Source organism: Euleptes europaea, chromosome 7, assembly GCF_029931775.1.
Source record: "Euleptes europaea isolate rEulEur1 chromosome 7, rEulEur1.hap1, whole genome shotgun sequence".
In the NCBI taxonomy this organism is placed as follows: Eukaryota; Metazoa; Chordata; class Lepidosauria; order Squamata; family Sphaerodactylidae; genus Euleptes; species Euleptes europaea.
In genome coordinates this window covers 30,532,007-30,558,815 of record NC_079318.1, presented here as the reverse complement: position 1 = coordinate 30,558,815, position 26,809 = coordinate 30,532,007, and the positions used below count along the sequence as shown (strand labels likewise).

Below are 26,809 nucleotides of genomic sequence, written 5' to 3'. Positions count from 1 at the left end.
CTAGTATTCATTTTGACCAGAAGCCATGGATAGCCCCTATCCTTCATGAACATGTCCACTCCCCTCTTAAAGCCTTCCAAGTTGGCAACCATCTCCACATCCTGGGGCAGGGAGTTCCACAATTTAACTATGTGTTGTATTGAAGAAATACTTCCAATTATCTGTTTTGAATCTCTCACCCTCCAGCTTCAGCAGATGACTCCGCGTTCTAGTATTATGGGAGAGTGAAGATCAAGCATTCTACAACTGTGGATGTGAAAGAGGATCAGCCTGGACCCCACACAAGGGTCCTAGTTTACCTTTTAATAATACCCAAATCCATGGGTTTCAATAATATCAAAATACACAACAGATTATAACAATGTAAGATCCATGAAGTAAGATCAATGTAAGATCCACAAAGCAATTATTTCCACTGTATAAACCACAGGTATGAAAATAAAATAGCAATAAAATGGTAAATGCTGAGAGTTTTATACACATACATCTGATCAAATTCTACCATCTACACTCCCTGCATCTACTAGCTGTATGGAGGCCATGGGGTCCATCTAGCACGGCAACCCATTTGCTCTGTTGGTGTAACAACAATAGGATGACCCAGAATACTGGATTTGCCCTGAGTAGATTCAGACCACTCTGGTTTGGCATGTGAACACCTTTAAATATAACCAACTCTTGCCTGTAGCAGCAATATCTAATCCCCCCCCCCCACACACACACCATAGGTAAAGACAGGACATGTAAACTAAGGGATGGCTACACCTTCATTTTGTATTAAATACTTTATATCGTCTTACTAGCAGGGGAAAGGTTTCACATCCCTTTTTTCCAGGACATGGTAGGGGAGCTGAGTATTTAAATGGTTAAACTAAGAACTGTGCTTCTGTAATTACAGCTCGGCTTTGTGCAACACAACTAAACCTGAAGTCCCTAAATTCTCCTTCTGTTGACATACTGTGAGTGAATGTTTCTTGTTAAAGTTAATGTTCCACACTTCAGTGATAACTATGAGCAAGTCAAAGGTACCCTTGTTCCAGGTGAAACATTCGTCTTCCTATACCAAATGTAACCCCCTGGCTGCATAGTTTCATATACAAAGATCAGTCAGGTCACACAACAACTACATGCAGGATTATAAGATTATATAAATCAAAGTACATGATTCCTCAAAATGAAAAAGCATGTGCATAGTCAGATGAATAGTTTAAAAAATGTTACTTCTGTGCAGACTTCTAATGGATTACTATGTTCATAGTTGCCTTATATTTTACTGTCCGGGTTATATGCATTTTAAGTATGGAAAAAGCACAAAATATAATACACATTTTGCTGACTACAGTTTTAAAGCTCTTTTGCTGACAGTAGTTAAGAGAGCTAATGAAATTTCCAGGCTGTTATCCACAGGAGTCCCCAAAAACCTTGGAAGTCAGTTGGATTCATAAATGATAAATGCACAAGAATTAGAATGCACATTTGATTAGCCTTTCTGTTACAATTGGATATTACAGTAACTTCAGCTAAAGTAGGATTGCCAACCTCCAGGTACTGGCAAGAAGAGAACAGTGCAGGCAATTATATCCAAAACATATATTCAAGGAAAGTGCAAGACATCAAACAACAGTGCTATACATAGAATTATCACAAAAATGCAAATATATACAAGGCTATTCACAATGTGAAAGCAATATTGAATCAAGCACAATGGCTATCTTCCAACGAAACAAAGTCCAATATCATGTTTCAAGAATCAACGTCTGCTGGAACACCTGTTGCTGCTCCAAAAATGGTGACAGAGGGAACGCTATCCCGGATATTTGTAGCGCTTTCACCAATTATTTGGCTTCATCAGCCTAAAATATTATCATACAAAATACAAGTTACCATGCTGGCTTAAGATACAGAATTTAAGGTACAAAATTAAAGGTACAAAATTGAAAGTGAGTCACACAAGCTAGTCATTCTTACCTCAGCAATAAGGTTTAAGCCCACCAGTATGTAATCTTTCTGGGAGATTGTTCAAGTTAAATTCGAAAGTTCTTCAACTTATTCAATTTTTATTTTGTCTTTTTGTATTTTTTATTAGCTCCCAATAAAATGGGCTGCTGTTGTTTAACAACAACAGATCCTTACGGATCTGGGGCTAGACCCCCAATTGGGGCGTACTGCAGCCGAATGCTTGATTTTTATATGCTATGACATCAAAGTGAATTAACGTGACAGCAATGTTGACGGTAATGCTTTGGAAAGCAGAAGTTGGACTTGGTGATCTTCTATAACTTTCTAGCCCCATGCAGCTGTTATCGAGACATTTAAAAAATCTTCACAGTCATCAATTCCCCTGTAATTTTACTGGCCAGTCCAGTTTATAAGCTGCTGGGCCAAAGCATTTGTTCCGATAATGTTGTTGATACTTGGATCTGCACAGAATGCATCCTCCTGCGGCACAGTATATGTACAGGCAGCACAACGTGAAGCACAGGCCCACCTACAATCAGATTTAACAACTACTGACAATCCTTAAGTGCCTATTTGGGGAAGCAAGGCAATCCAGCTGAATAATTTGCACATGGCTCTTTAGTCTTGCACGTTAACTTTCTTTCTTCTTCATTCCACCCCCCAGCAATACCATACAAATAAAATGTTGACCGATTGTCAGGAAGCTCCAAAGATTGCTGACTTGTGTCAACATCTGAGAGGCCAGGCCTACTGACCTTATTTATTGATTTTGAATATTTCTATGCCACTTTTCTACAAACATTAAAACACTGGAATATCTGAAAAATTAAAAAATATAAAATATTTTAAAACTATTAACTAAAACATAATATAAATACCTACATAAAAACACAGAAACAGGGAGGAGGGATAATAATAAGAATTAGTCAGGAAACGCCAAACGAAACAGTCTTCATCCACTGGCGGAAGACAACAATAGAGGGAGACAGACGACTCTCCCTGGGGAGAGAGTTCCAAAGTTTCAGCACTACGCCCGAGAAGGCCCTTTCTTGGTTTGCCTCCTGTCGCACCTCAGATGATAGGGATACGTGAAGCAGGGCCTCCGAAGATGACTGGAGTGGCTGGCTTATATGGGAGAAAGAGGTCCTTCAGCTATGCTAGCCTCAAGCCATATAGGGCTTAAAAGGTCAATACCAACCCCTTGAATTGGACCTGGAAGAAACTGGAAGCCAGTGTATATTAAATGACTGGAGTAATATGGTCCCTATGATCCACTTCAGTCTGTACCAACTATAGCTTCCACGCAACCTTTATCTGCTGCCTTTGATACAGTAGATCACACTTGTGGAAACATTTACAGGCAGAAGCAGGTATCAGTGAATGTGCTTTCGATTGGTTTAAATTGTTCCTTCAAAGGGTTGCTGTTGGAGACCAGTTATCATCAGTGTGGGACCTATCCTGTGGAGCCCCACAGGGCACAATCCTATCCCCCATGCTCTTCAATGTCAATGTAAAGCCCTTAGGACAAATCATTCGTAGTTTTGGAGTTGGCTATCACCAATATGCAGTTGATACACAGCTATATATATCTTATCCAAATCTCCTGGTGATGCAGTAGAGGTTCTGAATCGCTGCCTGGCTGCTGTGGTTGAAAGGCTAAGAATGAACAAATTGGAACTACATCCTGGAAAGACTGAAGTAATGCTAGTTGGGGGTATTGAAGGATATTGTGCACCCCACTTTTGATGGGGTTCAGCTGACCCAGTTAAGAGCTTTGGGATTATACTAGACCCAGTGTTATTATGAGAGCCATACTGGTGAAGTGGTTAAGAGTGGTGGACTCTAATCTGGAGAATCAGATTTGTTTCTCCACCCCTACACATGAAGCCTGCTGGGTGACCTTGGGCTAGCCCCAGTTCTCTCCGAACTCTCTCAGCCTCACCTACCTCACAAGGTGTCTGTTGTGGGGAGAGGAAGGGAAGGCGACTGTAAGCCGATTTGAGCCTCCTTAAGAGGTAGAGAAAATCAGGGTATAAAAACCAACTCTTCTTCTTCTTCAGTTGCAAAAAAAGGCTTTCTTCCACCTCAGCCTAGTTCATAAAATAGCCCCTTACCTTGATATGGCTGATCTGGCCACCTGGATCCATGCCATGGTGACATTGAGACAGACTATTATAACGCACTGTACATTGGTCTCCCCTCAAAATCAATTCAGAAACTCCAGTTGTTGCAGAATGCGGCAGCTCGGCTATTATCGGGAGCTAGATGGAGCATGACTACTACTACTACCATTCTGCAGTCATCCCACCGGGTCCCCATCTGTTACTGGACTCAGTTTAAAGTACTGGCTATCAAATCCCTTCCTGGCCTTGGACCCTCATATCTGCAAGACAGTTTCTCCTCTTATGCTCCGCCATAACAACTTCACTCATCTGAATAGGACCTTCTGTAGGTTCCACCCTGCAAATGGGAAAGATCACCAACATGTGGATTCCCCTGCAAATGGGAAAGATCACTAACATGTGGATTCCCCTGCCCTCTGGAACGGCCTGCCTGAAGAGTTCATACTTTTGGCTTTCTGCAAACTACATAGAACAGAATTGTTCGGGGGGGGGGGGTGTTCTGATGAAATAGGGGCCCATTATAACAGAATGGTTCAGGAAGATGTTTCAATAAAGGGAACAGGACTGCTGACTCCTAATATGTATAATATGTTGCTCTCCCTGCTATGTAAGACTATTCCTGACATTGTTTAATAGGTCTGGTTTACCACTTATGCCTTGTTTCAGATTTCTGCTTTCCTAGTCCTATTACACTGTTTAGTAGATGTCTCCTCATCCTACTGATTGTACTGACTTCCATTATGTAATCTGCCTTGAGCCACAGTAAGAAAGGCGGACTATAAATAACATAATAGAGAAATCGTCAACAGGGGATTCTATACATTAGAGCTCCCAACAGCTTCACGACTGTAATATTTTTCTGGTTGACTTCTAAGTACCCTCTGCATATGTTCTTTACCACAAAATCACAGGATTGGAAGGGCCATATAGGCCATCTAGTACAACACCCTGCTCAATGAAGGACCAGCCTAAAGCATCCCTGTTTTTATACTTCACTGTCATCAGTGTGCCTATACCATTTGCAGCCCCCTCCCTGCATAGTTCTTGTTTGCTCTGTCTGTGGATATCTGCTCCAAGAAAACCTTTGGTATTCAGTATCTTCAGGCATTCATGAGCTTCAGCTCATTGCCCTTCTTCAGTACTCTACCCACTACTGGTACTGCAGTAGCAAATTCTGGAGAAAATACCAGTAATCCTCAGGCATCATTTTCAGTATTCCTGAAGTGATAAACTTACGACTACTAGTTTCTCAAAAACTTGGTGCCATTTCTTCAGGATGCCATATCATTTTTGTACATTTGGCATAAGCGGCCTTTGACTGGCAATAATTCCCATTAAACAAACCTGCTATTCAGATAGAGGCTCCTACTCCGTTTTTAGTCAGATGTTCAGGATCATCCGTATTTTATTTCAAAGAGCACATAAATAAACAGTGATAAATGCAGCTCAACAATGTTCGAGACCCTTGAATAGCAATCTGCGTTTTCGCTTGATAGCTCTTGAGACAACCCACCAGAGAAAACGCTTTGAAGCTGAAGAGTAAATATTACCATTTGATAACACTTGGACCTGACAGTACAAACCAAGTTGCATAGTGTAATTGCCATGGAACTCACTTGCTATACAATATGAACAACTTTTTATGCACTCCAGATGGCAATTCCATCCCACTACCTTCAAAGAGTGACTTTAATGGGGCTAAATTTCACAAAAAGCTAAATATCCAATCTAAATAAAGTACTAAATCTTCAATGGGCTGCATACAATCAGCAGATATACGGCCACTTGGGGCAGAGATCTTTTTCACAGTGGCTCCTCGCCAGCTTTAGAACCACGCCCATATGATAAGTGATGGTGTTAGACCTGGAAGCATTTTTTAAGGTGTGAAAGGGACCACAAGGCAATTAGGACCTGATGAATATCGCCTGAATATTTTCCGGCACATTTTTACATGCGCTTATTTAAGGAGCAAATAATACAGTTATAATCTATCAAATTCAAGATGGTTGAAATAAATTCATCATAATCATTAAAAATTAAAATAAAATTATAGAAGCTTGTGGAATTATGTTCCATTATGAAATGTACTTTCTACCATAAATAACAAATTCACAAGGATGCCAACTGTACTTAAAAACAAAAGCTGTCATAATTTATGACTAGTATAGGATGGTAGGAGCCCCATGGTACAGAGTGGTAAGCTGCAGTACTGCAACCCAAGCTCTGCTCACGACCTGAGTTCGATCCCGACAGAAGTTGGTTTTGGGTAGCCGGCTCAAGGTTGACTCGGCCTTCCATCCTTACGAGGTCGGTAAAATGAGTACCCAGCTTGCTGGGGGTAAAGGGAAGATGACTGGGGAAGGCACAGGCAAACCACCCCGTAAACAAAGTCTGCCTAGTAAACGTCAGGATGTGACGTCACCCCATGGGTCAGGAATGACCCGGTGCTTGCACAGGGGACCTTTACCTTTTTTTTTAATAGGAAGGTAGAAGCTTAGAGTTCAACGCTTTCAGGGTCCATGGGCAATTACTATTAATTGGTGAGAAAGCAGCACTCTGCATATGTTCAGTAGCTTTCTCTATCTTTAGTCCAGGTTTTCCAGGGCAGAATAAAGCACTGAAATCAGGATCCACAGCAGACCCCTGTGAGAATGATCTCAAGTTAAATAGTGCTTATTCAAATTTTAATATATTGCCCATCTGTAAAGAAGAATGTAGAGACTCAGTTGAGGAAGAGGCAAGATTTATCTGAACAGACTGTACATCGGCGCTGCACATTTAAAGAGTTCTTGCCTAGCCTTCTCCTGACATGCCAATTCCTCACATGCATAGTAGAGACCATTCTAATACTATGACTATCCCAACTCATGTTTCATTTTGTAGCAATATGGTGTTGTGAACACTGTACCCACATACCTTTCCTCTGAATATCTGAGCTAGCTCATAGTTTCTGCTAATATGTAAACAATCAACAGTCACAGCTCAAAAATTCCTTCTGTGTGAATACTCATAGTTCTTAAACTATGTGGTAAACACCAATTAACCACACAGACCAAAGAGGTGAATATGTACACAAGTTGTTTTGGCATTTTTAGGGTTTGTTTTTTTAATTGTTGTCTGGACTTATCACGTGTGTGTGTGTTAAGTGCCGTCAAGTCGCTTCCAACTCATGGCGACCCTATAAATCAATGTCCTCCAAAATGTCCTATCTTTGACAGCCTTGCTCAGGTCTTGCAAATTGAGGGCTGTGGCTTCCTTTATTGAGTCAATCCATCTCTTTATTGAGTCAATCCATCTCTTTTCCTGCTGCCCTCAACTTTTCCTAGCATGACTGTCTTTTCTAGTGACTCTTGCCTTCTCATAATGTGACCAAAATACAATAGTCATTTGAGCTTCTAGGGTCCGTTCAGGCTTGATTTGATCTTTAACCCACTGATTTGTTTTTTGGGCAGTCCACGGTATCCGTAACACTCTCCTCCAACACCACATTTCAAAGGAATCTACTTTCTTCCTGTCAGCTTTCTTCATTGTCCAGCTTTCACACCTATACATAGTAATAGGGAATATACGATGGCATGAATTAACTTAATCTTGGTGGCCAGTGACACCAAGATCTTATCACATAGCCCCGAATAATGAATGCATGAAAACATAAAACATAACTCACCAAATGATACGCCATAATATTCTTGCCTTACCTGGGATGGGTGTTGAATATAGAAGGCACCGCAGACACCTGATTCATATATTACTTTTATGGTAGGGATAATTTCAGTTATACACAAAGAAGCCTTGCTATTCCAATGTAAGGCTCAAGTGTTATATTCACAATAGCTTGTGGTTCAGCATTTTGATATGCTCAACTCCCTCTAACAGCTAGTTTTTCACACCCATAACCATTCAAAAGAGAGGAAAGACTAGCTCAGTAATATAGAATCACTGTCAGCGAGAAATTAGAACAGAAGCATATATGATGAATAAACCCTTAATGATGCAATATTACACGTTATAAAGAAGCCCTGGTTTTTCATGGAAGCTGCCAGTCCTTGGCAATATAGGTAAAGCAGCACGCACACACTCACAATCATTTGTGACAGTTTTCCAGAAAAGGACAGTATGTGGCTACACTCTCCAAGCAGCTTACAAATATAGCCAATCCATGAAATATTATAATACTCCATGGTTCCCTTAGTACAGAATATTGCAGCCATTATAATAAGCCACAAACAATCCCCTGTCTGTCCAGGATTATTTTCACACTTTTTTTTAATCACACTTCTGTTTTCTTCTCAACATCACTGATCACATTTATTGCAGAAGCTGCTGCTGCTAAATTATACAAATGGCAAGTCTATTGTAACAGGCAAGTCTTTCTTTTGCCAACGTTCCCACATTCACAAATGACATATCACGTGACCAACCCTGATCATCCAAGTGTCCTATCAAAGGCAACGTGTACGCCTGTTGGTGTAGCTGCAGAAACATGCCAGGGGTATATTGTATAATCACAACGGAAATTGTGGTGGAAAGTAATGTCTCTCTCACACAGAGAATAACGGGGGGGGGGATTTGGAGGAGCATTCACAGGAATGGGCTGAAGGGTAAAAATTTAAGGGATGCGCTGGGAGCACAAAGTTAAGCATAAATGTTGGGATACTTAAAGCACCTAGCAATTACCGTATTTTCCGTGTATAAGACAACCCTTTTTCTTAAACATTTAGCCCCAGAATTAGGGGGGTCGTCTTAAACACGGAAGGTGGCTGTTGCCACCGGCCCCCATGACGGGCCGGCGGGCGGTTCTCTTTCCCCGCCAGAGAGCTGTTGGGTGGGGAAAGAGAGCGAGCAGCCAAAGAGTTCTGTTCCCTTGCCAGCCGGCGTCCAGCCAGGGGACAGGACTCTTTGGCCGCTCTCTCTTTCCCCGCCCAACAGCTGACCGGCGGGGAAAGAGAGGAAGCCTATAAGACACCCCCATGTATAAGACGACCCCTATTTTTTCTTAATTTTAGGGCGTCTTATAGATGGGAAAATATGGTTTGCTTTATTTTGTGCTGCCAGCTCATCCTTTAAATATTTGCCCCAAGCAAATCAGTGCCCAATCCTTTAAATACTTCCCCAAGCAAATCAGTACTGCATTTTTGTTTGTTCGTTTGGGTGCAAGAGAGTGCAAGACAAAAGCAACTGTTTTCCTCAGTGGCCAAGAGGATTGCCTTAACCGGCACATTTAGATTAATAAAGGAATCCAGAGGACACTTACCTACCTGCTGTGTAACATACAAAAATGAGAGAATAAAGCAAGTATAATTAAACTGAAATCTATGCAATAATATCAAGAACTTTCAGAAGAACAGGAAGAGTTGGTTTTTATATTCCGCTTTTTTTCTACCGTTCGGAGTCTCCAAACAGCTTACGATCGCCTTCCCTTCTCCCCGCTCCCCCCCCCACAACAAGCACCTTGTGAGGTAAATGGAGCTGAGAGAGTTCTGAGAGAACTGTGACTAGCCCAAGGTCACACAGCAGGCTTCGTGTGTAGGAGTGGGGAATCAAACCCGGTTCCCCAGGTTAGAGTCCGCCGCTCTTAACCACTATACCACGCTGGCACTCTGAGAACCTTCGAAGTGGTACCAAACAAACGGCTCCTTTATACTTACTGCACATTAAATGTGCAAAGAGTTCAACAATTTTAAGTGTTCTTACAACAGTGCTGTGAAGGTGGATCATTATTATTTCTATCGGTGATAACAAACAGCTCAGTGCTAGTTGTCACGGAAGTGCTAAATCTGCCTGGGTTGCATTTATTACTGCAGGTGAACATTACACAATTGGGAAATCCCCATTACCCGGCACTTAGAAAGCTAGCAGGATGATAAGGGCCTGGGTAGAATCCTTCTTTCCTCAAATATAAGCTCTTTTTATATCTTAGTATTATAGAATCATAGAGTTGGAAGGGACCACCAGGGTCATCTAATCCAACCCCCTGCACAATGCAGGAAACCCACAACCACCTCCCCCCTGTACCCCCAGTGACCCTCACTCCATGTCCAGAAGATGGCCAAGATGCCCTCCCTCTCATCATCTGCCTACGATCATAGAATCAGCATTGCTGACAGATGGCCATCTAACCTCTTCTTAAAAACCTCCAGAGAAGGAGCGCTCACCACCTCCCGAGGAAGCCTGTTCCACTGAGGAGCCGCTCTTATGGTTAGAAAAATCTTCCTAATGTCTAGACGGAAACTTTTTTGATTTAACTTCAACCCATTGGTTCTGGTCCGACCTTCTGGGGCATCAGAAAACAACTCGGCACCCTCCTCTATATGACAGCCCTTCAAGTACATATCTCCTCTCAGCCTTCTCTTCAGGCTAAACATACCTTCAACAAGCAGAGAGAATCAATGTGTGGGAAGCAGTGAGATCACACTCAGCATTTCTGACCCCTATGTACACAAATTCTACACATTTATAGTCAACATATGGAGATCAACATATGGAAATAGCGGTCACAGTCCCCCCTCCCCCCATGCCTTTATTCTACCTGCACTATGAAAGTCTGAAGAGGGCTATAGTTTCCTATGCAGATGGGATTTTCTGTATGGAAGATTACCCAATCACGGGAACTCCAACCTACAATATGAAACAATATGATCCAGCAAGGTTTACTACCTTCTTAAGAACTAGGCCCAACGATGAGGCCTGATCATGAGACCATCTTATCATTTGCCAACTGCAGTTTTAGCCACTCTTCTGTGAAACAGTAATTTCAGCACCAGCATTTGCACAACCGGGACTGAACAAGCTCCCCTATTTTCTAAACAAGCGCCCCTATGTTCTAAAAGTAGCAACGTAGAACAGATAGGGTTGCCTAGTCCCCCTTGGCTACCAGCGGGGGATAGGAGGGTAGGGTTGGACGATCCAGATTGGGAAGCTCCTGGAGATGTTGGGATGGAGCCTGGGGAGGACAAGGATCTCAGTGGGGTACCAATGCCATACAGTCCACCCTCCAAAGCATCAATTTTCTCCAGGGAAGCTGATTTCTGTAGTCTGGAGATGAGCGGTAATTCCGAGGGATCCCCAGGTCACACCTGAGGGCTGGAGTCCCTAATAACAGATGACAGCAAGAGGTTTCAGAGCAGCCCTGCACAGGATTGTGGCTGCCACATGCAGGGAGAATTAGTAAAATATACTCTGGGACACAGACTTGACTAAAAGGCCTTTTCTCTCAGATCCCATCCAAGCAGGGTTGCCAGCTCTGTGTTGGGAAATACCTGTAGATTTTTGGAACGGAGCCTAAGGAGGGCGGGGTGGAGCAGGAGGAGGGGGGTTTGGGAAGGAACTTCAATGCCATAGAGTCCAACTGCCAAAACGGCCAATTTCTCCAGGTGAACTGATCTCTATCATCTGGAGATCAGCTGTAATAGCAGATCTCCCGCTAGTACCTTAGGGTTGCCAACCTCCAGGTACTAGCTGGAGATCTTCTGCTATTACAGCTCATCTCCAGCAGACAGAGGTCAGTTCACCTGGAGAAAATGGCCATTTTGGCAACTGGACTCTATGGCACTGAAGTCCCTCCCCTCCCCAAACCCCGCCCTCCTCAGGCTCTGCCCCAAAATCCTCCAGCTGGTGGCGATCCTATATTACCTGGAGGTTGGCCACCCTACATCCAAGTCCAATTCTCAATTATGAATACTCAGTTTAACATACCACCTGCCAACACAGCAGCAAGTTCCACTGCCTAAGTAGGCCCAAAGGAGGCTATAAGTATATATATGCGCGATTAGCTAGGAATAGAACCACACGGCAAAAATGCATGGGAGGATTGGCCTTGGATTTGCTGCTCTCTAAATGCACATTTTCCCCAGCCAAAACCTCAGAACTCAAAAATAACCACCCATGCAGAGTTTTGAGAATTCAGATGGGGAAAATGTCCATCTGTGTAAGTGTGTAAAGTGCCATCAAGTCGCAGCCGACTTATGGCGACCCTTTATGGGGTTTTCAAGGCAAGAGACTAACAGAGGTGGTTTGCCAGTGCCTTCCTCTGTATAGCAACCCTGGACTTCCTTGGTGGTCTCCCATCCAAATACTAACCAGGGCTGACCCTGCTTAGCTTCTGAGATCTGACGAGATCAGGCTAGCCTGGGCCATCCAGGGCAGGGCAAAATGGGCATCTAGAGAGTGGCAAATCCAAGGCCAAACGTCCCATAAATTTTCGCCCATAGAGTTGGAAGGGGCCACCAGGGTCATCTAGTCCTACCCCCTGCACAATGCAGGACATTCACAACTACCTCCCCCACACACACCCCAGCAACCCTTACTCCATGCCCAGAAGATGGCCAAGGCGCCCTCCCTCTCATGAACTGCTAAGTGGGGCAAAAGCCCCACTGAACAAAAGCAGGACTTATAAAGACGCGTTGGCTCAGGCATAGGATTGCCAACCCCCAGGTACTCAGTGGAGATCTCCAGCTATTCCAACTGTTCTCCAGCCGATAAAGATCAGTTCCCCTGGAGAAAATAAGAACATAAGAAAGGCCCTGCTGGATCAGACCAAGGCCCCTCAAGTCCAGCAGTCTGTTCACACAGGGGCCAACCAGGGGCCTCTAGGAAGCCCACAAACAAGACGACTGCAGCAACACCATCCTGCCTGTGTTCCACAGCACCCAAAATAATAGGCATGCTCCTATGCAGCATGACTAGTATCCATTCTAACTAATAGCCATGAATACCACTCTCCTCCATGAATATGTCTACTCCCCTCTTAAAGCCTTCCAAGTTGGCAGCCATCACCACATCCTGGGGCAGGGAGTTCCACAATTTAACTATGCGTTGTGTGAAAAAATACTTCCTTTTATCTGTTTTGAATCTCTCACCCTCCAGTTTCAACAGATGACAAATGGCCGCTTGGGCCATTGGACTCGATGGCATTGAAGTCCCTCCCCTCCCCAAATCCCGCCCTCCTCAGGCTCTGCCCCAAAAAACCTCCTACCAGTGGCGAAGAGGGACCTGGCAACCCTCCTCGAGCAGCGTCACCCAGCAGATGCTCTACCACTGCGCCACAGCCCCTCCCCAAATGAAGCTGCCTTCTACTGAATCAGACCCTTAGTCCGTCAAAGTCAGCACTGTCTACTCAGACCAGCAGCGGCTCTCCAGGGACTCAGGCGGAGAGGTCTTTCCCATCACCTACCTGCCTGGTCCCTTTAACTGGAGATGCCAGGGATTGAACCCGGGACCTTCTGCATGCCAAGCAGAGGCTCTGCCACTGAGCCACGGCCCCATCTCCAAGGCTCTCCATGGCCTCAGGCAGAGGTGGAGATGCCGGGGATCGAACCTGGGACCTCCTGCATGCCAAGCAGATGCTCTGCCACTCCATGGCCCTTCTCCATTGTAAAGCACATGAAGCTGCTTTACAATGAATCAGACCCTTGGTCCATCCAAGTTAGTATTGTCTACTCAGACCGGCAGCGGCTCTCCAGGGTCCCAGGCTGAGGTCTTTCCCATCACCCACTTGCCAGGTCCCTTTAACTGGAGATGTCTGGGATCGAACCTGAGACCTCCTGCACGCCAAGCAGATGCTGTATACCACTGAGCCACGGCCCCTCTCCATGGCCTCAGGCAGAGGTCTTTCCCATCACCCACTTGCCGGGTCCCCTTAACTGGAGATGCCGGGGATCGAACCTGGGACCTCCTGCATGCCAAGCAGATGCTCTGCCACTGAGCCACAGCCCCTCTCCATGGCTCCCCAGGGTCTCAGGCAGAGGTCTTTTCCATCACCTGCTCGCCTAGTCCCTTTAACTGGAGATGCTGGGGATTGAACCTGGGACCTTCTGCGTGCCAAGCAGAGGCTCTGCCACTGAGCCACGGCCCCATCTCCATGGCTCTCAGGCAGAGGTCCTTTCCATCACCTGCTCGCCTAGTCCCTTTAACTGGAGTCGCCGGGGATTGAACCCGGGGCCTCCCGCATGCCAAGCAGAGGCTCTGCCACTGAGCCACGGCCCCACCCCCGCGGAGGGGGGAGTCGCGGGTAAGGCGCGCGCGCCCCCTGGCGTCCACCTCCTGCGGCGGCAGGCGCGGCGCCGGGGCCGCCCGACTCACCTTGCTGCCGCCGCTGCTGAAAGGCGCGGGGCTGAGCAGCTTGAGCGCCTGCCTCTTGAGCTCCACCAAGCGGGCGTTGCAGTTCTCGCACCAGACGCCGCGGTCGGAGCCCGGCGAGGAGCCGCCGCCGCTGCCGGAGCCCGGCGAGCCGGTGCCGAAGCCCGGCGAGCCCCCCAGCGAGCCCGGGGAGCTGGTGCCGATGCCCGGCGAGGCGGGGCCCGGCGAGCCGCCGAAGGAACCCGGCGAGGAGGTGCCCGAGCCGGGGGAAGGGGTGCCGGACGAGCCCAGCGCGGAGCCGGCGCCTTCGGGGGCCGGCCGCCCGCCCGCCCGGGACTCCTCGTAGGCTTTGCGGTACCAGCTCTCCGGAGAGAAAGGCGCCGTGGATTTGGTGGGGGAGCAGGGGTCGTTCACCTGCGGGGGAGAGAGAGGGAGGAAGAGGGGGGAGACAGATCAGGAGGAGAGCAAAGTTGCATTGATTACTCGAGGTGAGTAATAAATCCCGCCGCGATTGGTAGAGATCAGGGCCGTTTACTCCTGGGAGGTTTGGCGTTGGATTTGCCTCTCTGCAGATGCGCATTTTCCCCATCCGAATGCTCAAAACTCTGCACGGGGGGCTTATTGTTGAGTTGTGAGAATATTTCAAGGGGGGAAAGTGCATCTATAGAGTAGCAAATCCAAGGCAGATGCCATTTATGCATGGGAGGTTTTGCCTTGGGTTTGCCGCTCTGTAGATGCGCGTTTTCCCCATCCGTATGCTCAGAACTCTGCACGGGGGGCTTATTGTTGAGTTTTGAGAATATGGATGGGGGGGAAAGTGCATCTAAAGAGCGGCAAACCCATGGCAAAAACCTCCCATGCGTAAATGGCATAGTAGTAACAATAGCTCCAAGCAGGCGAAACATCCGCTACCCCCACCCCCCCAAATCTGGTCTCCAAGCAAAGAAATCTGTAGTCACCACCTGAGAGCAATTTTCAATACGGAACCCGGTGTGTGTGTGTGTTCATGCATGGTCTCCAGCCAGTCTGCATGAGTATCATATCCCCCCCCCTCTCTCATATGCATGCAAAGACCTTAAATCCAGACTGTGTATGTACCCCGAAAGAAGGGAGAAGCCCGCAAGGAATAGGGCATATTTTATTGCAGAAAAATAGAACCGAATGGAACCTGGAGCTGCAAAAGTTCAGCAGCGTTCCTTAGCCAAGAGGAGTCTGCTGTTGGAGAGAAAGGAAAGGGACATGCTCAGATTTCGGAGAATTGACTGATAACAGCGCTGGGGATAGACCGGCTTGTGCCTCGGTGTCGGACACATGCCGTTCAATCGTCAGGTTAAGGATCTGGCTCAGCTGCTGTTCTGTGTCCACTTGCAGGCAGAGAATTTAAAAAAAAAAAACACCCCTTTTGTGTTAGAGCACCCGGAGATGTAAAAGCATCTTTGCATTCTCTTGCTTAAGGACAACTTACCCCGTATTTCCTGCTTCGTGTCGTGACTGCAATTCTCTCTTTATTCCCAGCCACGGAATTCATGATGAGCTCTTGCACGCACGGGAGAATTTCCTGCAAATTTGTATCCGATAGGGAATATTTCAGATCCAGTAAGGCTCACGCCGGCTGCCTGCTCTGCGCTGGAAGTCAACGTGAGGGATTTCTTCTCCTCCTCCCCAAAAATCCTGGCGCCCAGAGAAATGCTGCCAGTGCTCAGGAAACTAAAGAGAGGGTTCGACGTTCTTCAGATCATTTCTGTCCTCGTTGTTCTCCGCCTCATTTATTTCCACTCTTTATTTGTGCAGAAATACCGAGGATCAGTTGTTTTTTTTCCTCCCAAGCAGACAGTGCCGGTTTCCCTCCACAACTAGAAGGAATAATCACATCCAAGACAGATCTTAGAGACAGAGAGAGAGAGAGAGAGAGAATTGGGAAAGGTGGGTGTTTCTTAGAGGCAGGGATTTCTCCCTGCGCGACTTGGCGGTATGGTAACTGGTTTCCTTCGCCACGGTATGGAGTTGAAAGAAATCCTCCAAAAATCTCGGGATCCAGTCTCGGGGAGGAGCCTCGGACTTGCTGGCAGCCAATATCTTTCAGACCGTTCTCGCCTGACAGTTTTGTGAGGGGAAGGGGAGAGCACACAGCCCTCCTTGGGCGGCGGAGGAGCCGCAGACCACTTGCCACCGCGGCCTCAAACGGCTGGGGAAAGGCTGCTGGGGCTTAACTGCAGACAGCTTGCTGTTGACTGACTGAGGAGGGTCCATTTTATTTGCAGTATTTCTTGATTGACATTTGTGATTCCCCCCCCCTTCCTCTGTAAGAGAAGGGGAGGTGTACCTGCCACCACCACCACCCCAAACCAGTTCATTAATGGTTGACATTCAGAGGTTGTACTGAATATGATTCTGCAAGTGTTCTGCATTTGGGGAGGGGTGGGTGTGAGTGAGAAGAGCGCACGTGAGAGAAAAGCAGGGTGCGATGTTTGACACACCTGTGGCAGTCTCTGGCATTTCTCTTTTTGACGTTTACCTTCATGTGCAGACAAAGACCTCTGAATGCCAAGTGGTTAACAATAAAACTCTTAAGATGCTAACTGTGGAGCTTTTGGTCTCTTTTGCTTCAGGGAGGAATGTCCTCCATTTATTTTATTCTGGCTTGAAGGTTTCTCACCAGTCAACTGGCAGGGCATAGATAATTTGTAGAAATTAGGGCAAATTCCCCCCTTTTGGTTAAAATGGAACATAGGCATGATTAAAGCTGTCTAAGCCAGCATTCCCAAATCCAGATTTTGTACCAAGAAAGCTCAACATTGTAGAAGGAAAAACATATAGGAGGTATTTTACTCATACTTGCTTTGTTGTGAATCTGGGTTGATTTGGGATATGAGGGAATGGGAGTATCTTGGATAAAGGAGACAGGGGTGGGACTGTTATCCATTTAAAAGTTCCCCTGTGCAAGCACCGGGTCATTCCTGACCCATGGAGTGACATCACATCCCGACGTTTACTAGGCAGACTTTGTTTACAGGGTGGTTTGCCAGTGCCTTCCCCAGTCATCTTCCCTTTACCCCCAGCAAGCTGGGTACTCATTTTACCAACCTTGGAAGGATGGAAGGCTGAGTCAACCTTGAGCCGGCTACCTGAAGCTGACTCCCGTCGGGATCACACTCAGGTCGTGAGCAGAGCTTGGACTGCAGTACTGCAGCTTACCACTCTGTGCCATGAGGCTCCTGTTATCCACGTAGTAGGCAGCATTTATCCTTCCTGAACCCCATATCCTTTGGTAGACATTTGGGGGCAGTCTACATTCCATTGAGATCAATGCCAAACATAGCTGCAGAACTGCGTGAGCTAGTAATATTGTGTGTTTGTGCACGCACACATGCAAAAATACTACAGTCGCCCCAAAACAAAGATTGTTCCAGAAAGAAAACAAACCTACGTTCTACACTCTTAACAAATCTGTATGAAATTTTGTCTGCACAAAATCAAGGGACACGAATATCCCTGGCCGGGATATGATGATAGCTTCTAGCCTAATCTCTCATGCTGGTGCAGTATAATGAATGGTGTATTTATTTCCCCTACATAATCAGAGCCTTAGGGTCAATCCACACTTGAGAGTTACCACATGGAAACCATTCAAAAGCACTCCACATGGAATCTGTTGTCATATTTAAACTTAGCATTTATACCAGTGAAAGCTCAAAGCGCTTCATATTCTCATTCATTTTTACAGCAACCCTATCAGATGTCACTGTTGAAATCCCCATATTATAGATCTGGGGTTGAGGCTAAGAGAATGGGTTGACTAAGGCTGTCTAACGATTCCATGCAGAGGCAAGATTTGAATGGCAGAGTTCTTGATATGTGCCTCAGTTTCTGAGCCACAATGCTACATTAGCTCTCATGGGGAATACCCCTGTGAAATAGCGCACCGCATGTTTCGGTTGATTTTCGCCCAGTCTGTAAAATACTTTCCCTTTTCGTACGTACAGACTGGCATGGAAATAACCACCGCTACAACTGCACACAATTGAATTCAGAATTCAGAATTGTTTATTTACGGCCCTTGGCCAGATAAAACAAGAAACATGGACTAACATGCACACAATTGTTTTAGTGCACGATAACTGGAACATTCTAAAAAAAAAGTTTCAAAGGAACGTGCAGACCGGTTCTCAGAGCTAATTCAAACATAAGAAATTATATGATTGTTCCAATGGACTTGACTGAGCACCTGGAGAAGGCTCCTTCAGAGGTTTTCTCTGATCTTGTATCAGCTGCAATTAGTGTTGCCAGCCTCCAGGTACTGCAGGAATCTTAGGCTATAATTACTACAACACAAATGAGTGAAACATCAAAGTGTAATCAATGCATACAATAGTGGAAAGGGACAAACATACAACTATATACAATGGTATTTCAATAGTCCACAAAGGTATGTATAAATGTTTTTTTCAATAGTCCATAAGGGTACATAGATCCAAGAAGATTCCAATAGCTGGTCACAAGAACTCAGCAGACGTCTGCTGAGTTCTTGTGACCAGCTATTGGAATCTTCTTGGATCTATGTACCCTTATGGACTATTGAAAAAAACACATTTATACATACCTTTGTGGACTATTGAAATACCATTGTATATAGTTGTATGTTTGTCCCTTTCCACTATTGTATGCATTGATTACACTTTGATGTTTCACTCATTTGTGTTGTAGTAATTATAGCCTAAGATTCTTGTACTACTTTCTTTATCCTTGATATTAGTGCAGAGGTGTTGATTTTGGTTTGCTCAGCCTCCAGGTACTAGCTGGACATCTCCTGCTATTACAAATGATCTCCATCCGATAGAGGTCAGCTCACCTGGAGAAAATGGCAGCTTTGGCAATTGGACTCGATGGCATTGAAGGCCCTCCCCTCCCCAAACCCCGCCCTCCCCAGGCTCCACCCCCAAGACCTCCCTCCGGTGGCGAAGAGGAACCTGGCAACCCTTGCTGCAATAGTGCCCTATCAAGAAAGGATCTCAAACTGATCTTTATGTATGGCAGGAAAGGAGAGAGTGGGAAGAAATTGTCCTTTCATGGTGTTGGTCTTGATCTCACCCAGCTAAGGAATGCAATGTTTCTTCACCAAACAGTTAACTTGGGTTATTTCCATTGACCCAAGATGTGACTTTAGCACGAGGTGTCATTTTAAAAGAAGATGGACATTTTATAATAGTTCATTGAAGCTTCCATGTTCACAGGAAGTATGCATCAGAGTGCTGGACCTTGGGAACACCAAATAGCCTTGAGTTGCATGCCTCACTTGTGAGCTTCCTGAGGCATCTGTTTTGGCTGCTGTTAAACCTCAGTATTGAACTAGATAGGTAAACTAGAGGACTGTGGAGCAGACTCTAGGATAGTTAGGTGGGTAGGGACCTGGTTGGAGAACTGCACCCAAAGAGTCAATGGCGTTTCATCTGATTGGAGGGAGTTGCCCAGTGGAGTACCTCAGGGCTCGGTTCCAGGCCCCATACTTTTCAATATTTTAATAAATGATCTGGATGAGGGAGTGGAGGGACTACTCGTTAAATTTGCAGATGACACCAAATTGGGAGTAGTGGCGAACACACCGGAAGACAGACTAACTGATTAAATGCTGCTGGCCTGAACCCTGCCGGAACCCGGAACCCTGAGCAACTGCTGGAACCCTGAGATGCTTGCAAAAGGGTAAATTCAGTGTCTGGAAGCATTCTTGGACTTGATTGCAACGTAGCTTCTTTGAGTCTCCCCTGCGAAGCTGTACAAGTTGCAAATGATCCTGATTTCTTCAGCCCAATAAACACCCGCTCATAATGCCTGCAAGAGTATTACCTGTGGGATTCCTGGTAATATCTACTAAGTGTTGCTGGAGATTTCTGAGAGCTTGTCTTGTTTGTCGTCATCCCCCCCCCCCCAAACAGACAGATGCTGCAATTCCCCTGAAGCATTTGTCTTTTCTGAATGGTGGAAAAAACCCTTGATATTTAAATGGTCTTTTGTGCTTGCTGCTCCACCAGTCAGCTGTAAAATATTGCCTCATTGACCATGTTTGAATTGGTGTCATGCCTACTTACTGTTCCTTGTCGGCAAACTTTCGAAGGTAACAGATACATACCAAGATGCTGCAGCTCTTGTGCTTTCTGGTCTGTAACAAGACAGTAGCCTACAAATTGGAATTTACAAGCAAGCTGGCCAATCTGTCGCCCACCCTTCCCCCACCCCACCCCCGATCCTCATATGTCTGTAACCTCCCATGGTGGGCATACCATTACACTCAATCTGACAATCCCTTGTCGAGCAGATGCCGTTCGGCAGGGACATCTAACAGTGTGTTAATTAAAGGGCTGGTGAAGAACAAAGCAAATCCGCCTGTTCTTCATGAGAAAAGCTGATCTTGGAAAATTAAAAGTTATACACCGTGGCACAAATGGCACATGCCTGCCTTTGCTAACAACGACTGCACAGGGGCCATGCAACAATATTAAGACATGTTTTCTTCCTTGGTGCCTTATGGTCCTGATTGCCACCGTTAGCAAGAGAGGGAAATGTAGCATTTTCTCCTCAAAGCACACGTGGAACCTGTTCGTACAAAGGTGAAGTATTTTAAAGGTTTAATGTATTTTTTTGTGCTGAGCCATTTCGTTTTATAGACTGGCTGCAAATAGGCCAGCGAGCACCATCCTTTTGAGGTGCGTCCAGAAAACCTCAACGAGAGCCAATGAATGGTCAGCCAAAGGCCTCTTGGTCATGAACATATACAAGCACAAATCTGGAAGTGAATTTTACAACTCTCCCGTGTAAGCAACTTGTGGTTTTTACAAGTGAGCCAGTTAATAGTCATGTATATGCAAGCGGAGATCTGAGGCCAGTTTCCAATCACTGTGATGCAACCAGCGCATAATCTGCACAACCCTGTGAGTCACCAGTTGCTTCCAGAACAGTGCACAACTGAATAGCATAGTCTCCTCTGCAGTCCGGTGTAACCACTATGTCAGCCTGTTGCAGTGGCAGGAGTAATAGTGGGGCATCCTTCTCTCTGCTTCTCAAGAAACACAAATAGGTTGGAGTAGTTAGAGTGCTGGATTAGGATCTGGGAAAACCAGGTTCAAATCCTCACTCCGCCACAGAAACTTGCTGAGTGACCTTGGGCTAGTCATACACACTCGCCCTAACCTACCTACCTCACATGGTTATGAGGGTACAATAGAAGAGAGTGATGTAAGAGTGAGTATAAGCGAATAAATAAATACTATTTATATTGTTGAAGGCTTTCACGGTCAGAGTTCATTGGTTCTTGTAGGTTATCCGGGCTGTGTAACTGTGGTCTTAGTATTTTCTTTCCTGACGTTTCGCCAGCAGCTGTAGCAGGCATCTTTAGAGGAGTAACACAGAGGAGAGACACTGTCTTTCAGTATTACTCCTCTGAAGATGCCTGCCACAGCTGCTGGCGAAAAGTCAGGAAAGAAAATACCAAGACCACGGTTACACAGCCCGGATAACCTACAAGAACCAAATACTATTTATATTTCCATTATTTATTTACTTCCTTTATACCCTGCCTTTCTCCTCAATGGGATCCCAAAGCAGCTTCCATTGCTCCCCTTTTTTCCAACTGGGGATCTGATCAAGGGCCTTACAGATCCTAGTATGATACTCTAACCACTACACCATTTATGACACTTTGTTTTCAAAATAATAATTAATTTGCTGGTTTTGACCACAGTCCATACAGGCCATCTAGTCCCAACACTGATGTAATGTGCAATGCAACTCACATTGATGTTTCCAAGCCATTATCAGCCTCCAAATGGACTTTGCTGGCTTGGAGACACTCAATACTGCCACACACGCAATGATGGTCATGCCCAGAAGACAATATATGAAGCCTTTTCAGGTGGTACCCGTGATAGAGTTTGTGTACAGATTAGTCCTAAATCTCCCTAGAAGTAGAGATGTTCTTCTAACTAGGTCGTAGTCTAGTGATGACTTCCTGTCAATAAAAACACATAAAGAATGTGTTTCTCAAGAATTGTCTGCCTTCACACAAATTCCCTGATCATATTTAAGGATGTGCTACGTGATCTGCTGGAATTACAAAGAAGATATGTTATAGTATCTTGGTGGGTATGTCTGTTTCTTCATGATCATGTGAACTCAGCAGCAGCGTGGGATCCGGTACTACATAGTTCAGTCATGCACTGCTTAGGAATTTGTGAATTAAGCAATCCCATGGGTTCCATTCCATCATCACCCAATTGGAAGGCACGGCAGTAATTGAGTAGGAGAGACCCACATGGTTGATTCCTTCCAAATGCACGCATGACTGTTTCAGGGGCTTGATTGTTTATGAGCATGGTTTTTAAATGACTCATTGTGATTTTATTGTAATTGTGATTTAAGATTATGTGAGTCGCCCTGAGCCTGACTTTTGCTGGGGAGGGCGGGATACAAGTTTAATAAAATAAATAAAATTTAAAAACCAATACAGCAGCCTGGGATCTTATTTTAGGAAAGCATCTCTGAACAGGGTTTTAGAAGACGGAACATGAGAAGTGTGTAAGGTTGCCAATCTCCAGGTGGTGGCTGAAGATCTCCCGCTATTACAACTGATCTCCAGGCGATAGGGATTAGTTCACCTGGAGAAAATGGCCACTTTGGCAATTAGCCTCTATGGCATTGAAGTCCCTCCCCTCTCCAAACTCTGCCCTCCCCAGGCTCTGCCCCAAAAATCTCCAGGTATTTTCCAACCCGGAGCTGACAACCCTAGAAGTGTGGTAGATGATGGCCAGTGGCACCTAGAACATTTATTCCAGCATGACCTTTCATAAGTCAGGGCTCACTTCTTCAGATGCTGTTTGGCATCTGAAGAAGTGAGCCCTGCCTCACAACAGCTCATGGTGGGATAAATGTTCTAGACTTCAAGGTGCCACTGGACTTCTGTTTTATTTTGCTACAGTAGATTAACATGGCTACTGTAGTAAACGATGTACATACACTGTCATCATGGGACAAGGGCAATGTTTAAATGTCCTCTCCAAGTTGCAATTATTTTCACCTAACCCTTCTAAAGGGAGTTAAGACGCCAGGCTCCTGACTTACTTTAGCCTGGACAACAGCTAATCCTGGTGGAATTGTAAAAGCATATGACTCAGTGCTCACCAGCACCATAACCCAAGTTCAACAATTTGGCATTAGCCTTCAGTATATCTTCCAGGAGTGTTTCCTGTGTTCACCAGCACCAACTAGTGAGTTATTATTAGCAGCAACATGATGGTCTCTAGCCTAATTGCAGTAGGTCCAGAAGATGAAATTGCAAATTCCCCAAATGTTGCAAATATATCATATTTGAACCTCAATGATTTGCATTCCGAAGCTGCAGTTCGTAGAAAAATTCTGCAGGAGAAGAGTGCCCTCTACTGGTAACAATGTGCAACGCAAGTACATATGTACCAACAGCATTCTGGTTTACCATTGCATCCAATTTTTGCATCCCACCTATGGGAATTCTACAGCAGGGGAGCAACGACAGCCAAGTAGAACAATGTAATCTAAGCAACATTTTAATGAAGGGATCAACAGTCCCATCACCAGGTAATGAATGAATTGATTCAATGGCATACTGACATTTTCCAAATTAGTCCCTGGTTCAGACAGCGTGATTGAGCCCCATGGTGCAAAGGGGTAAGCTGCAGTACTGCGGTCCAAGCTCTGCTCACAATCTGAGTTTGATCCCAACTGAAGTTGATTTCAAGTAGGCGGCTCAAGGTCGACTCAGCCTTCCATCCTTCCGAGGTCGGTTAAGTGAGTAAACAAAGTCTGCCTAGTAAACGTCGGGATGTGACATCACCCCATGGGTCAGGAATGACCCGGTGCTTGCACAGGAGACCTTTACCTTTAGCCAGTGTGAGATGGTTGAAGCCCTGGGTTTGATTTTGTTTTTACTCCAAATTAGCTATTACCTTACTAACATTTTGCACCAAGTGAACTGAGGTGGAGAAGAAAATGACTGATTTCAACATTTTTTTTGGCAATATTCTTTAAATCCTCTAAACCTGGGCCCTCAGTTCTCACTGAGCAAATGCAATGGGCCTAACCTCCCAGTCAAAGGTTCGTGACCCATGGGGGGGTGACTTTGTACAAGACAGAGGAAATGGAGACGTCAGGACGAGCAACTAGGGAAGACATTTACACAAGGCATCCTTGTGACTTCTCTAACAGCTCCCGGGGGTGGGGGGAATACACAGATGGGAATCAGGACAGGAGAATTTGAGTCCTGCTGAGGATAACTATGGAATTAAAGCCTTCTGGGCAGCCAGTAAACAGGGAGAGGAGACAGGACTAAAACCCACACTTCACAAACAACAGATCAATTTTCACAGGGGCACATAGTGGGGGGGGGGGAACCTCTCCAACAGGTTATTTGGGATCTGGCATTGGCCCTGATGGCAAAACCAGCTAGATGCTGTAGGGAAAGAAGACCTGCAGAGAGTTAACATGCAGATGGTCCCCAATTCAAGCCTTTGGTAGAGTCGCTGTGACCAAAGGGGGCTTAGGGGTATACCTTCCCCTCTGACTTACACAAGAGTGTATCATCAGAACTACTCATGGGCCACTTGCACCATTGAGCGGATTGTCTGCCCATCACCTCCCCAAGCCCCCCTCCAGTACACCCATGTGTTCCCCATGTTCACTAGGCTGATTACCCCTGCCTGCTGCTCATTACCCATCTCCCGTCTACCCCCCTCTGAGTGGTGCAGCCAAACGGCATAGTTCACCTTGCCAACCATTATAATGAACCTTTAGAATACCACCCCTTCCTCCTGGCCAGGATGGCATACTGGTTAAGAGCAGCAGACTGTGGTCTGGAGAACCAGGTTTGTTTCCCTACTCCTCCACATGAAGCCAGCTGGGTGACCTTGGGCTAGTCACAGTTCTCTCAGAAGTCTCTCAGCCCCACTTACCTCACAAGGTGTTGTGGGGAGAGGACGGGAAGATCATAAACTGGTCTGAGAATCCTTAAAAGGCAGAGAAAATTGGGGTATAAAAACTAACTCTTCTTTTTTCTTCTTCTTCTTGCTAGAGCAAAAGTAGCCAGAGAGGATCCTTTGGGTCACTGTAGAAGGAGCCCTCAACACAGCATGAGAAACAGGGTAAAATGGTTAGAACGCATATTGGCCAGCATCAGGAATGGAGTTCTCAAAGCAAGTCAGATGAGCGTATTGCCAGTTTTCTAATCATGGCCAGACTTCTTTGCCTTTGGGAGCTGCACAACAGATAGAAGAGTAACAGATACAGCTTCCCTTATCATTGCCCCCTATTACATTCCCATGTTAGAGAGGGGTTCACGTATAACATAACAGTTTGTCAGGTCTATCAAGTAGGTTTCAAATGCACAAGAATCCTGCAAGGACAACAGAACTGGCAACTCTACAGCAGAGTGACATTAGTGAGGAGCACCCAACACGTGGCTATTTTCAAGATATTGCAGCGAAGAAGAGGAAGCGGAAGAGGAAGAAGAAGAGTTGGTTTTTATATGCCGACTTTCTCTACCACTTAAGGAAGAATCAAACAGGCTTACAATCACCTTCCCTTCCCCTCCCCACAACAGACACCCTGTGAGGTAGGTGGGGCTGAGAGATTGTGACTAGCAATAGTCACCCAGCTGGCTTCATGTGTAGGAGTGGGGAAAACAACCAAGTTCACCAGATTAGCGTCCGCCGCTCATGGAGGAGTGGAGAATCAAACCCGGTCCTCCATATTAGAGTCCACCGCTCCAAACCACTGCTCTTAACCACTACACCAGTTGCTAACTAGAGACTCTAGCTGGCACAGGGTTATGCAGCAAATTATAATACAATCACCATTAGTTATCAGAGTTACCACCAGTTTGCATATATTACAACAATACTTTGATTTTTCTGTTATTATCATCTATATTTAATCTGGAACTTGTGTATGTACAAACAAGCCAGTCTGTGTAAACATTTCTATAATGGAACTGTCCAGGAAGGCGATTTTATAAGGAAACAGAACATGCAGTGTTTATTTTATGCATCATCTTACTTTTACTGCACATTGTAATTCACTTTCTGCATTGCTTATGGTATGTCATGCCTTAGACAGTTTTCTGTTTGCATTGTTTTCGAATGCTGTAATTCTAGTCCTATTGCAATTTAATAGATGTCTTTTGCTGTCTGATTGCATTTTTTAAATATTTTGTAATCAGCTAAGCATCTTAATGAGAAAAGTGTGCTATAAATGTAGTAAATAAATAATGCTGACATATACAGATGAGAAGACTACTGGTGACTATGTTAATTTGGACTGTGCATCAGGGGTTTCCAATCGTTTTGAGCCAGTGGGCACCTTTGAAAATCTGACACAGGGCACAACCACAAAATGGCTGTCGCAGGAGGCGGAGCAGGCCACAAAATGTCAGGGAGTGAGATTATGCATAGCTCTGATCGCAGCTCTTCAGCATTTCAGAAAGAAACTCGGTTTTACAGGATGCTTTTAAAAATGAACATTTTTTTTTATTTTTTGGTATACGCACAAGCTAGCTAGGAAACACTAATCCGGCAGTATCTGTCAGATCTCCAATGGCCAATCAGAAGCTCTGCTGCCCCACCCACTTTCTAAAA

At 45.3% G+C, this 26,809-nt stretch overlaps 1 protein-coding gene across 1 annotated transcript in view; it reads right to left on the bottom strand.

Moving 5' to 3' along the window:
* KIF26B (kinesin family member 26B) overlaps positions 1–15,687 on the bottom strand; it is a 366,977-nt gene extending 351,290 nt beyond the window's left edge. The window contains exons 1-2 of the mRNA XM_056853346.1: positions 15,625–15,687; positions 14,163–14,573 (exon numbers count right to left, since the gene is read on the bottom strand). Of these exons, the coding sequence (XP_056709324.1) occupies positions 14,163–14,573; positions 15,625–15,687 (474 nt within the window). The remainder of the gene's footprint in view (positions 1–14,162; positions 14,574–15,624) is intronic.
* Between the last annotated feature and the right edge of the window lie 11,122 nt (positions 15,688–26,809).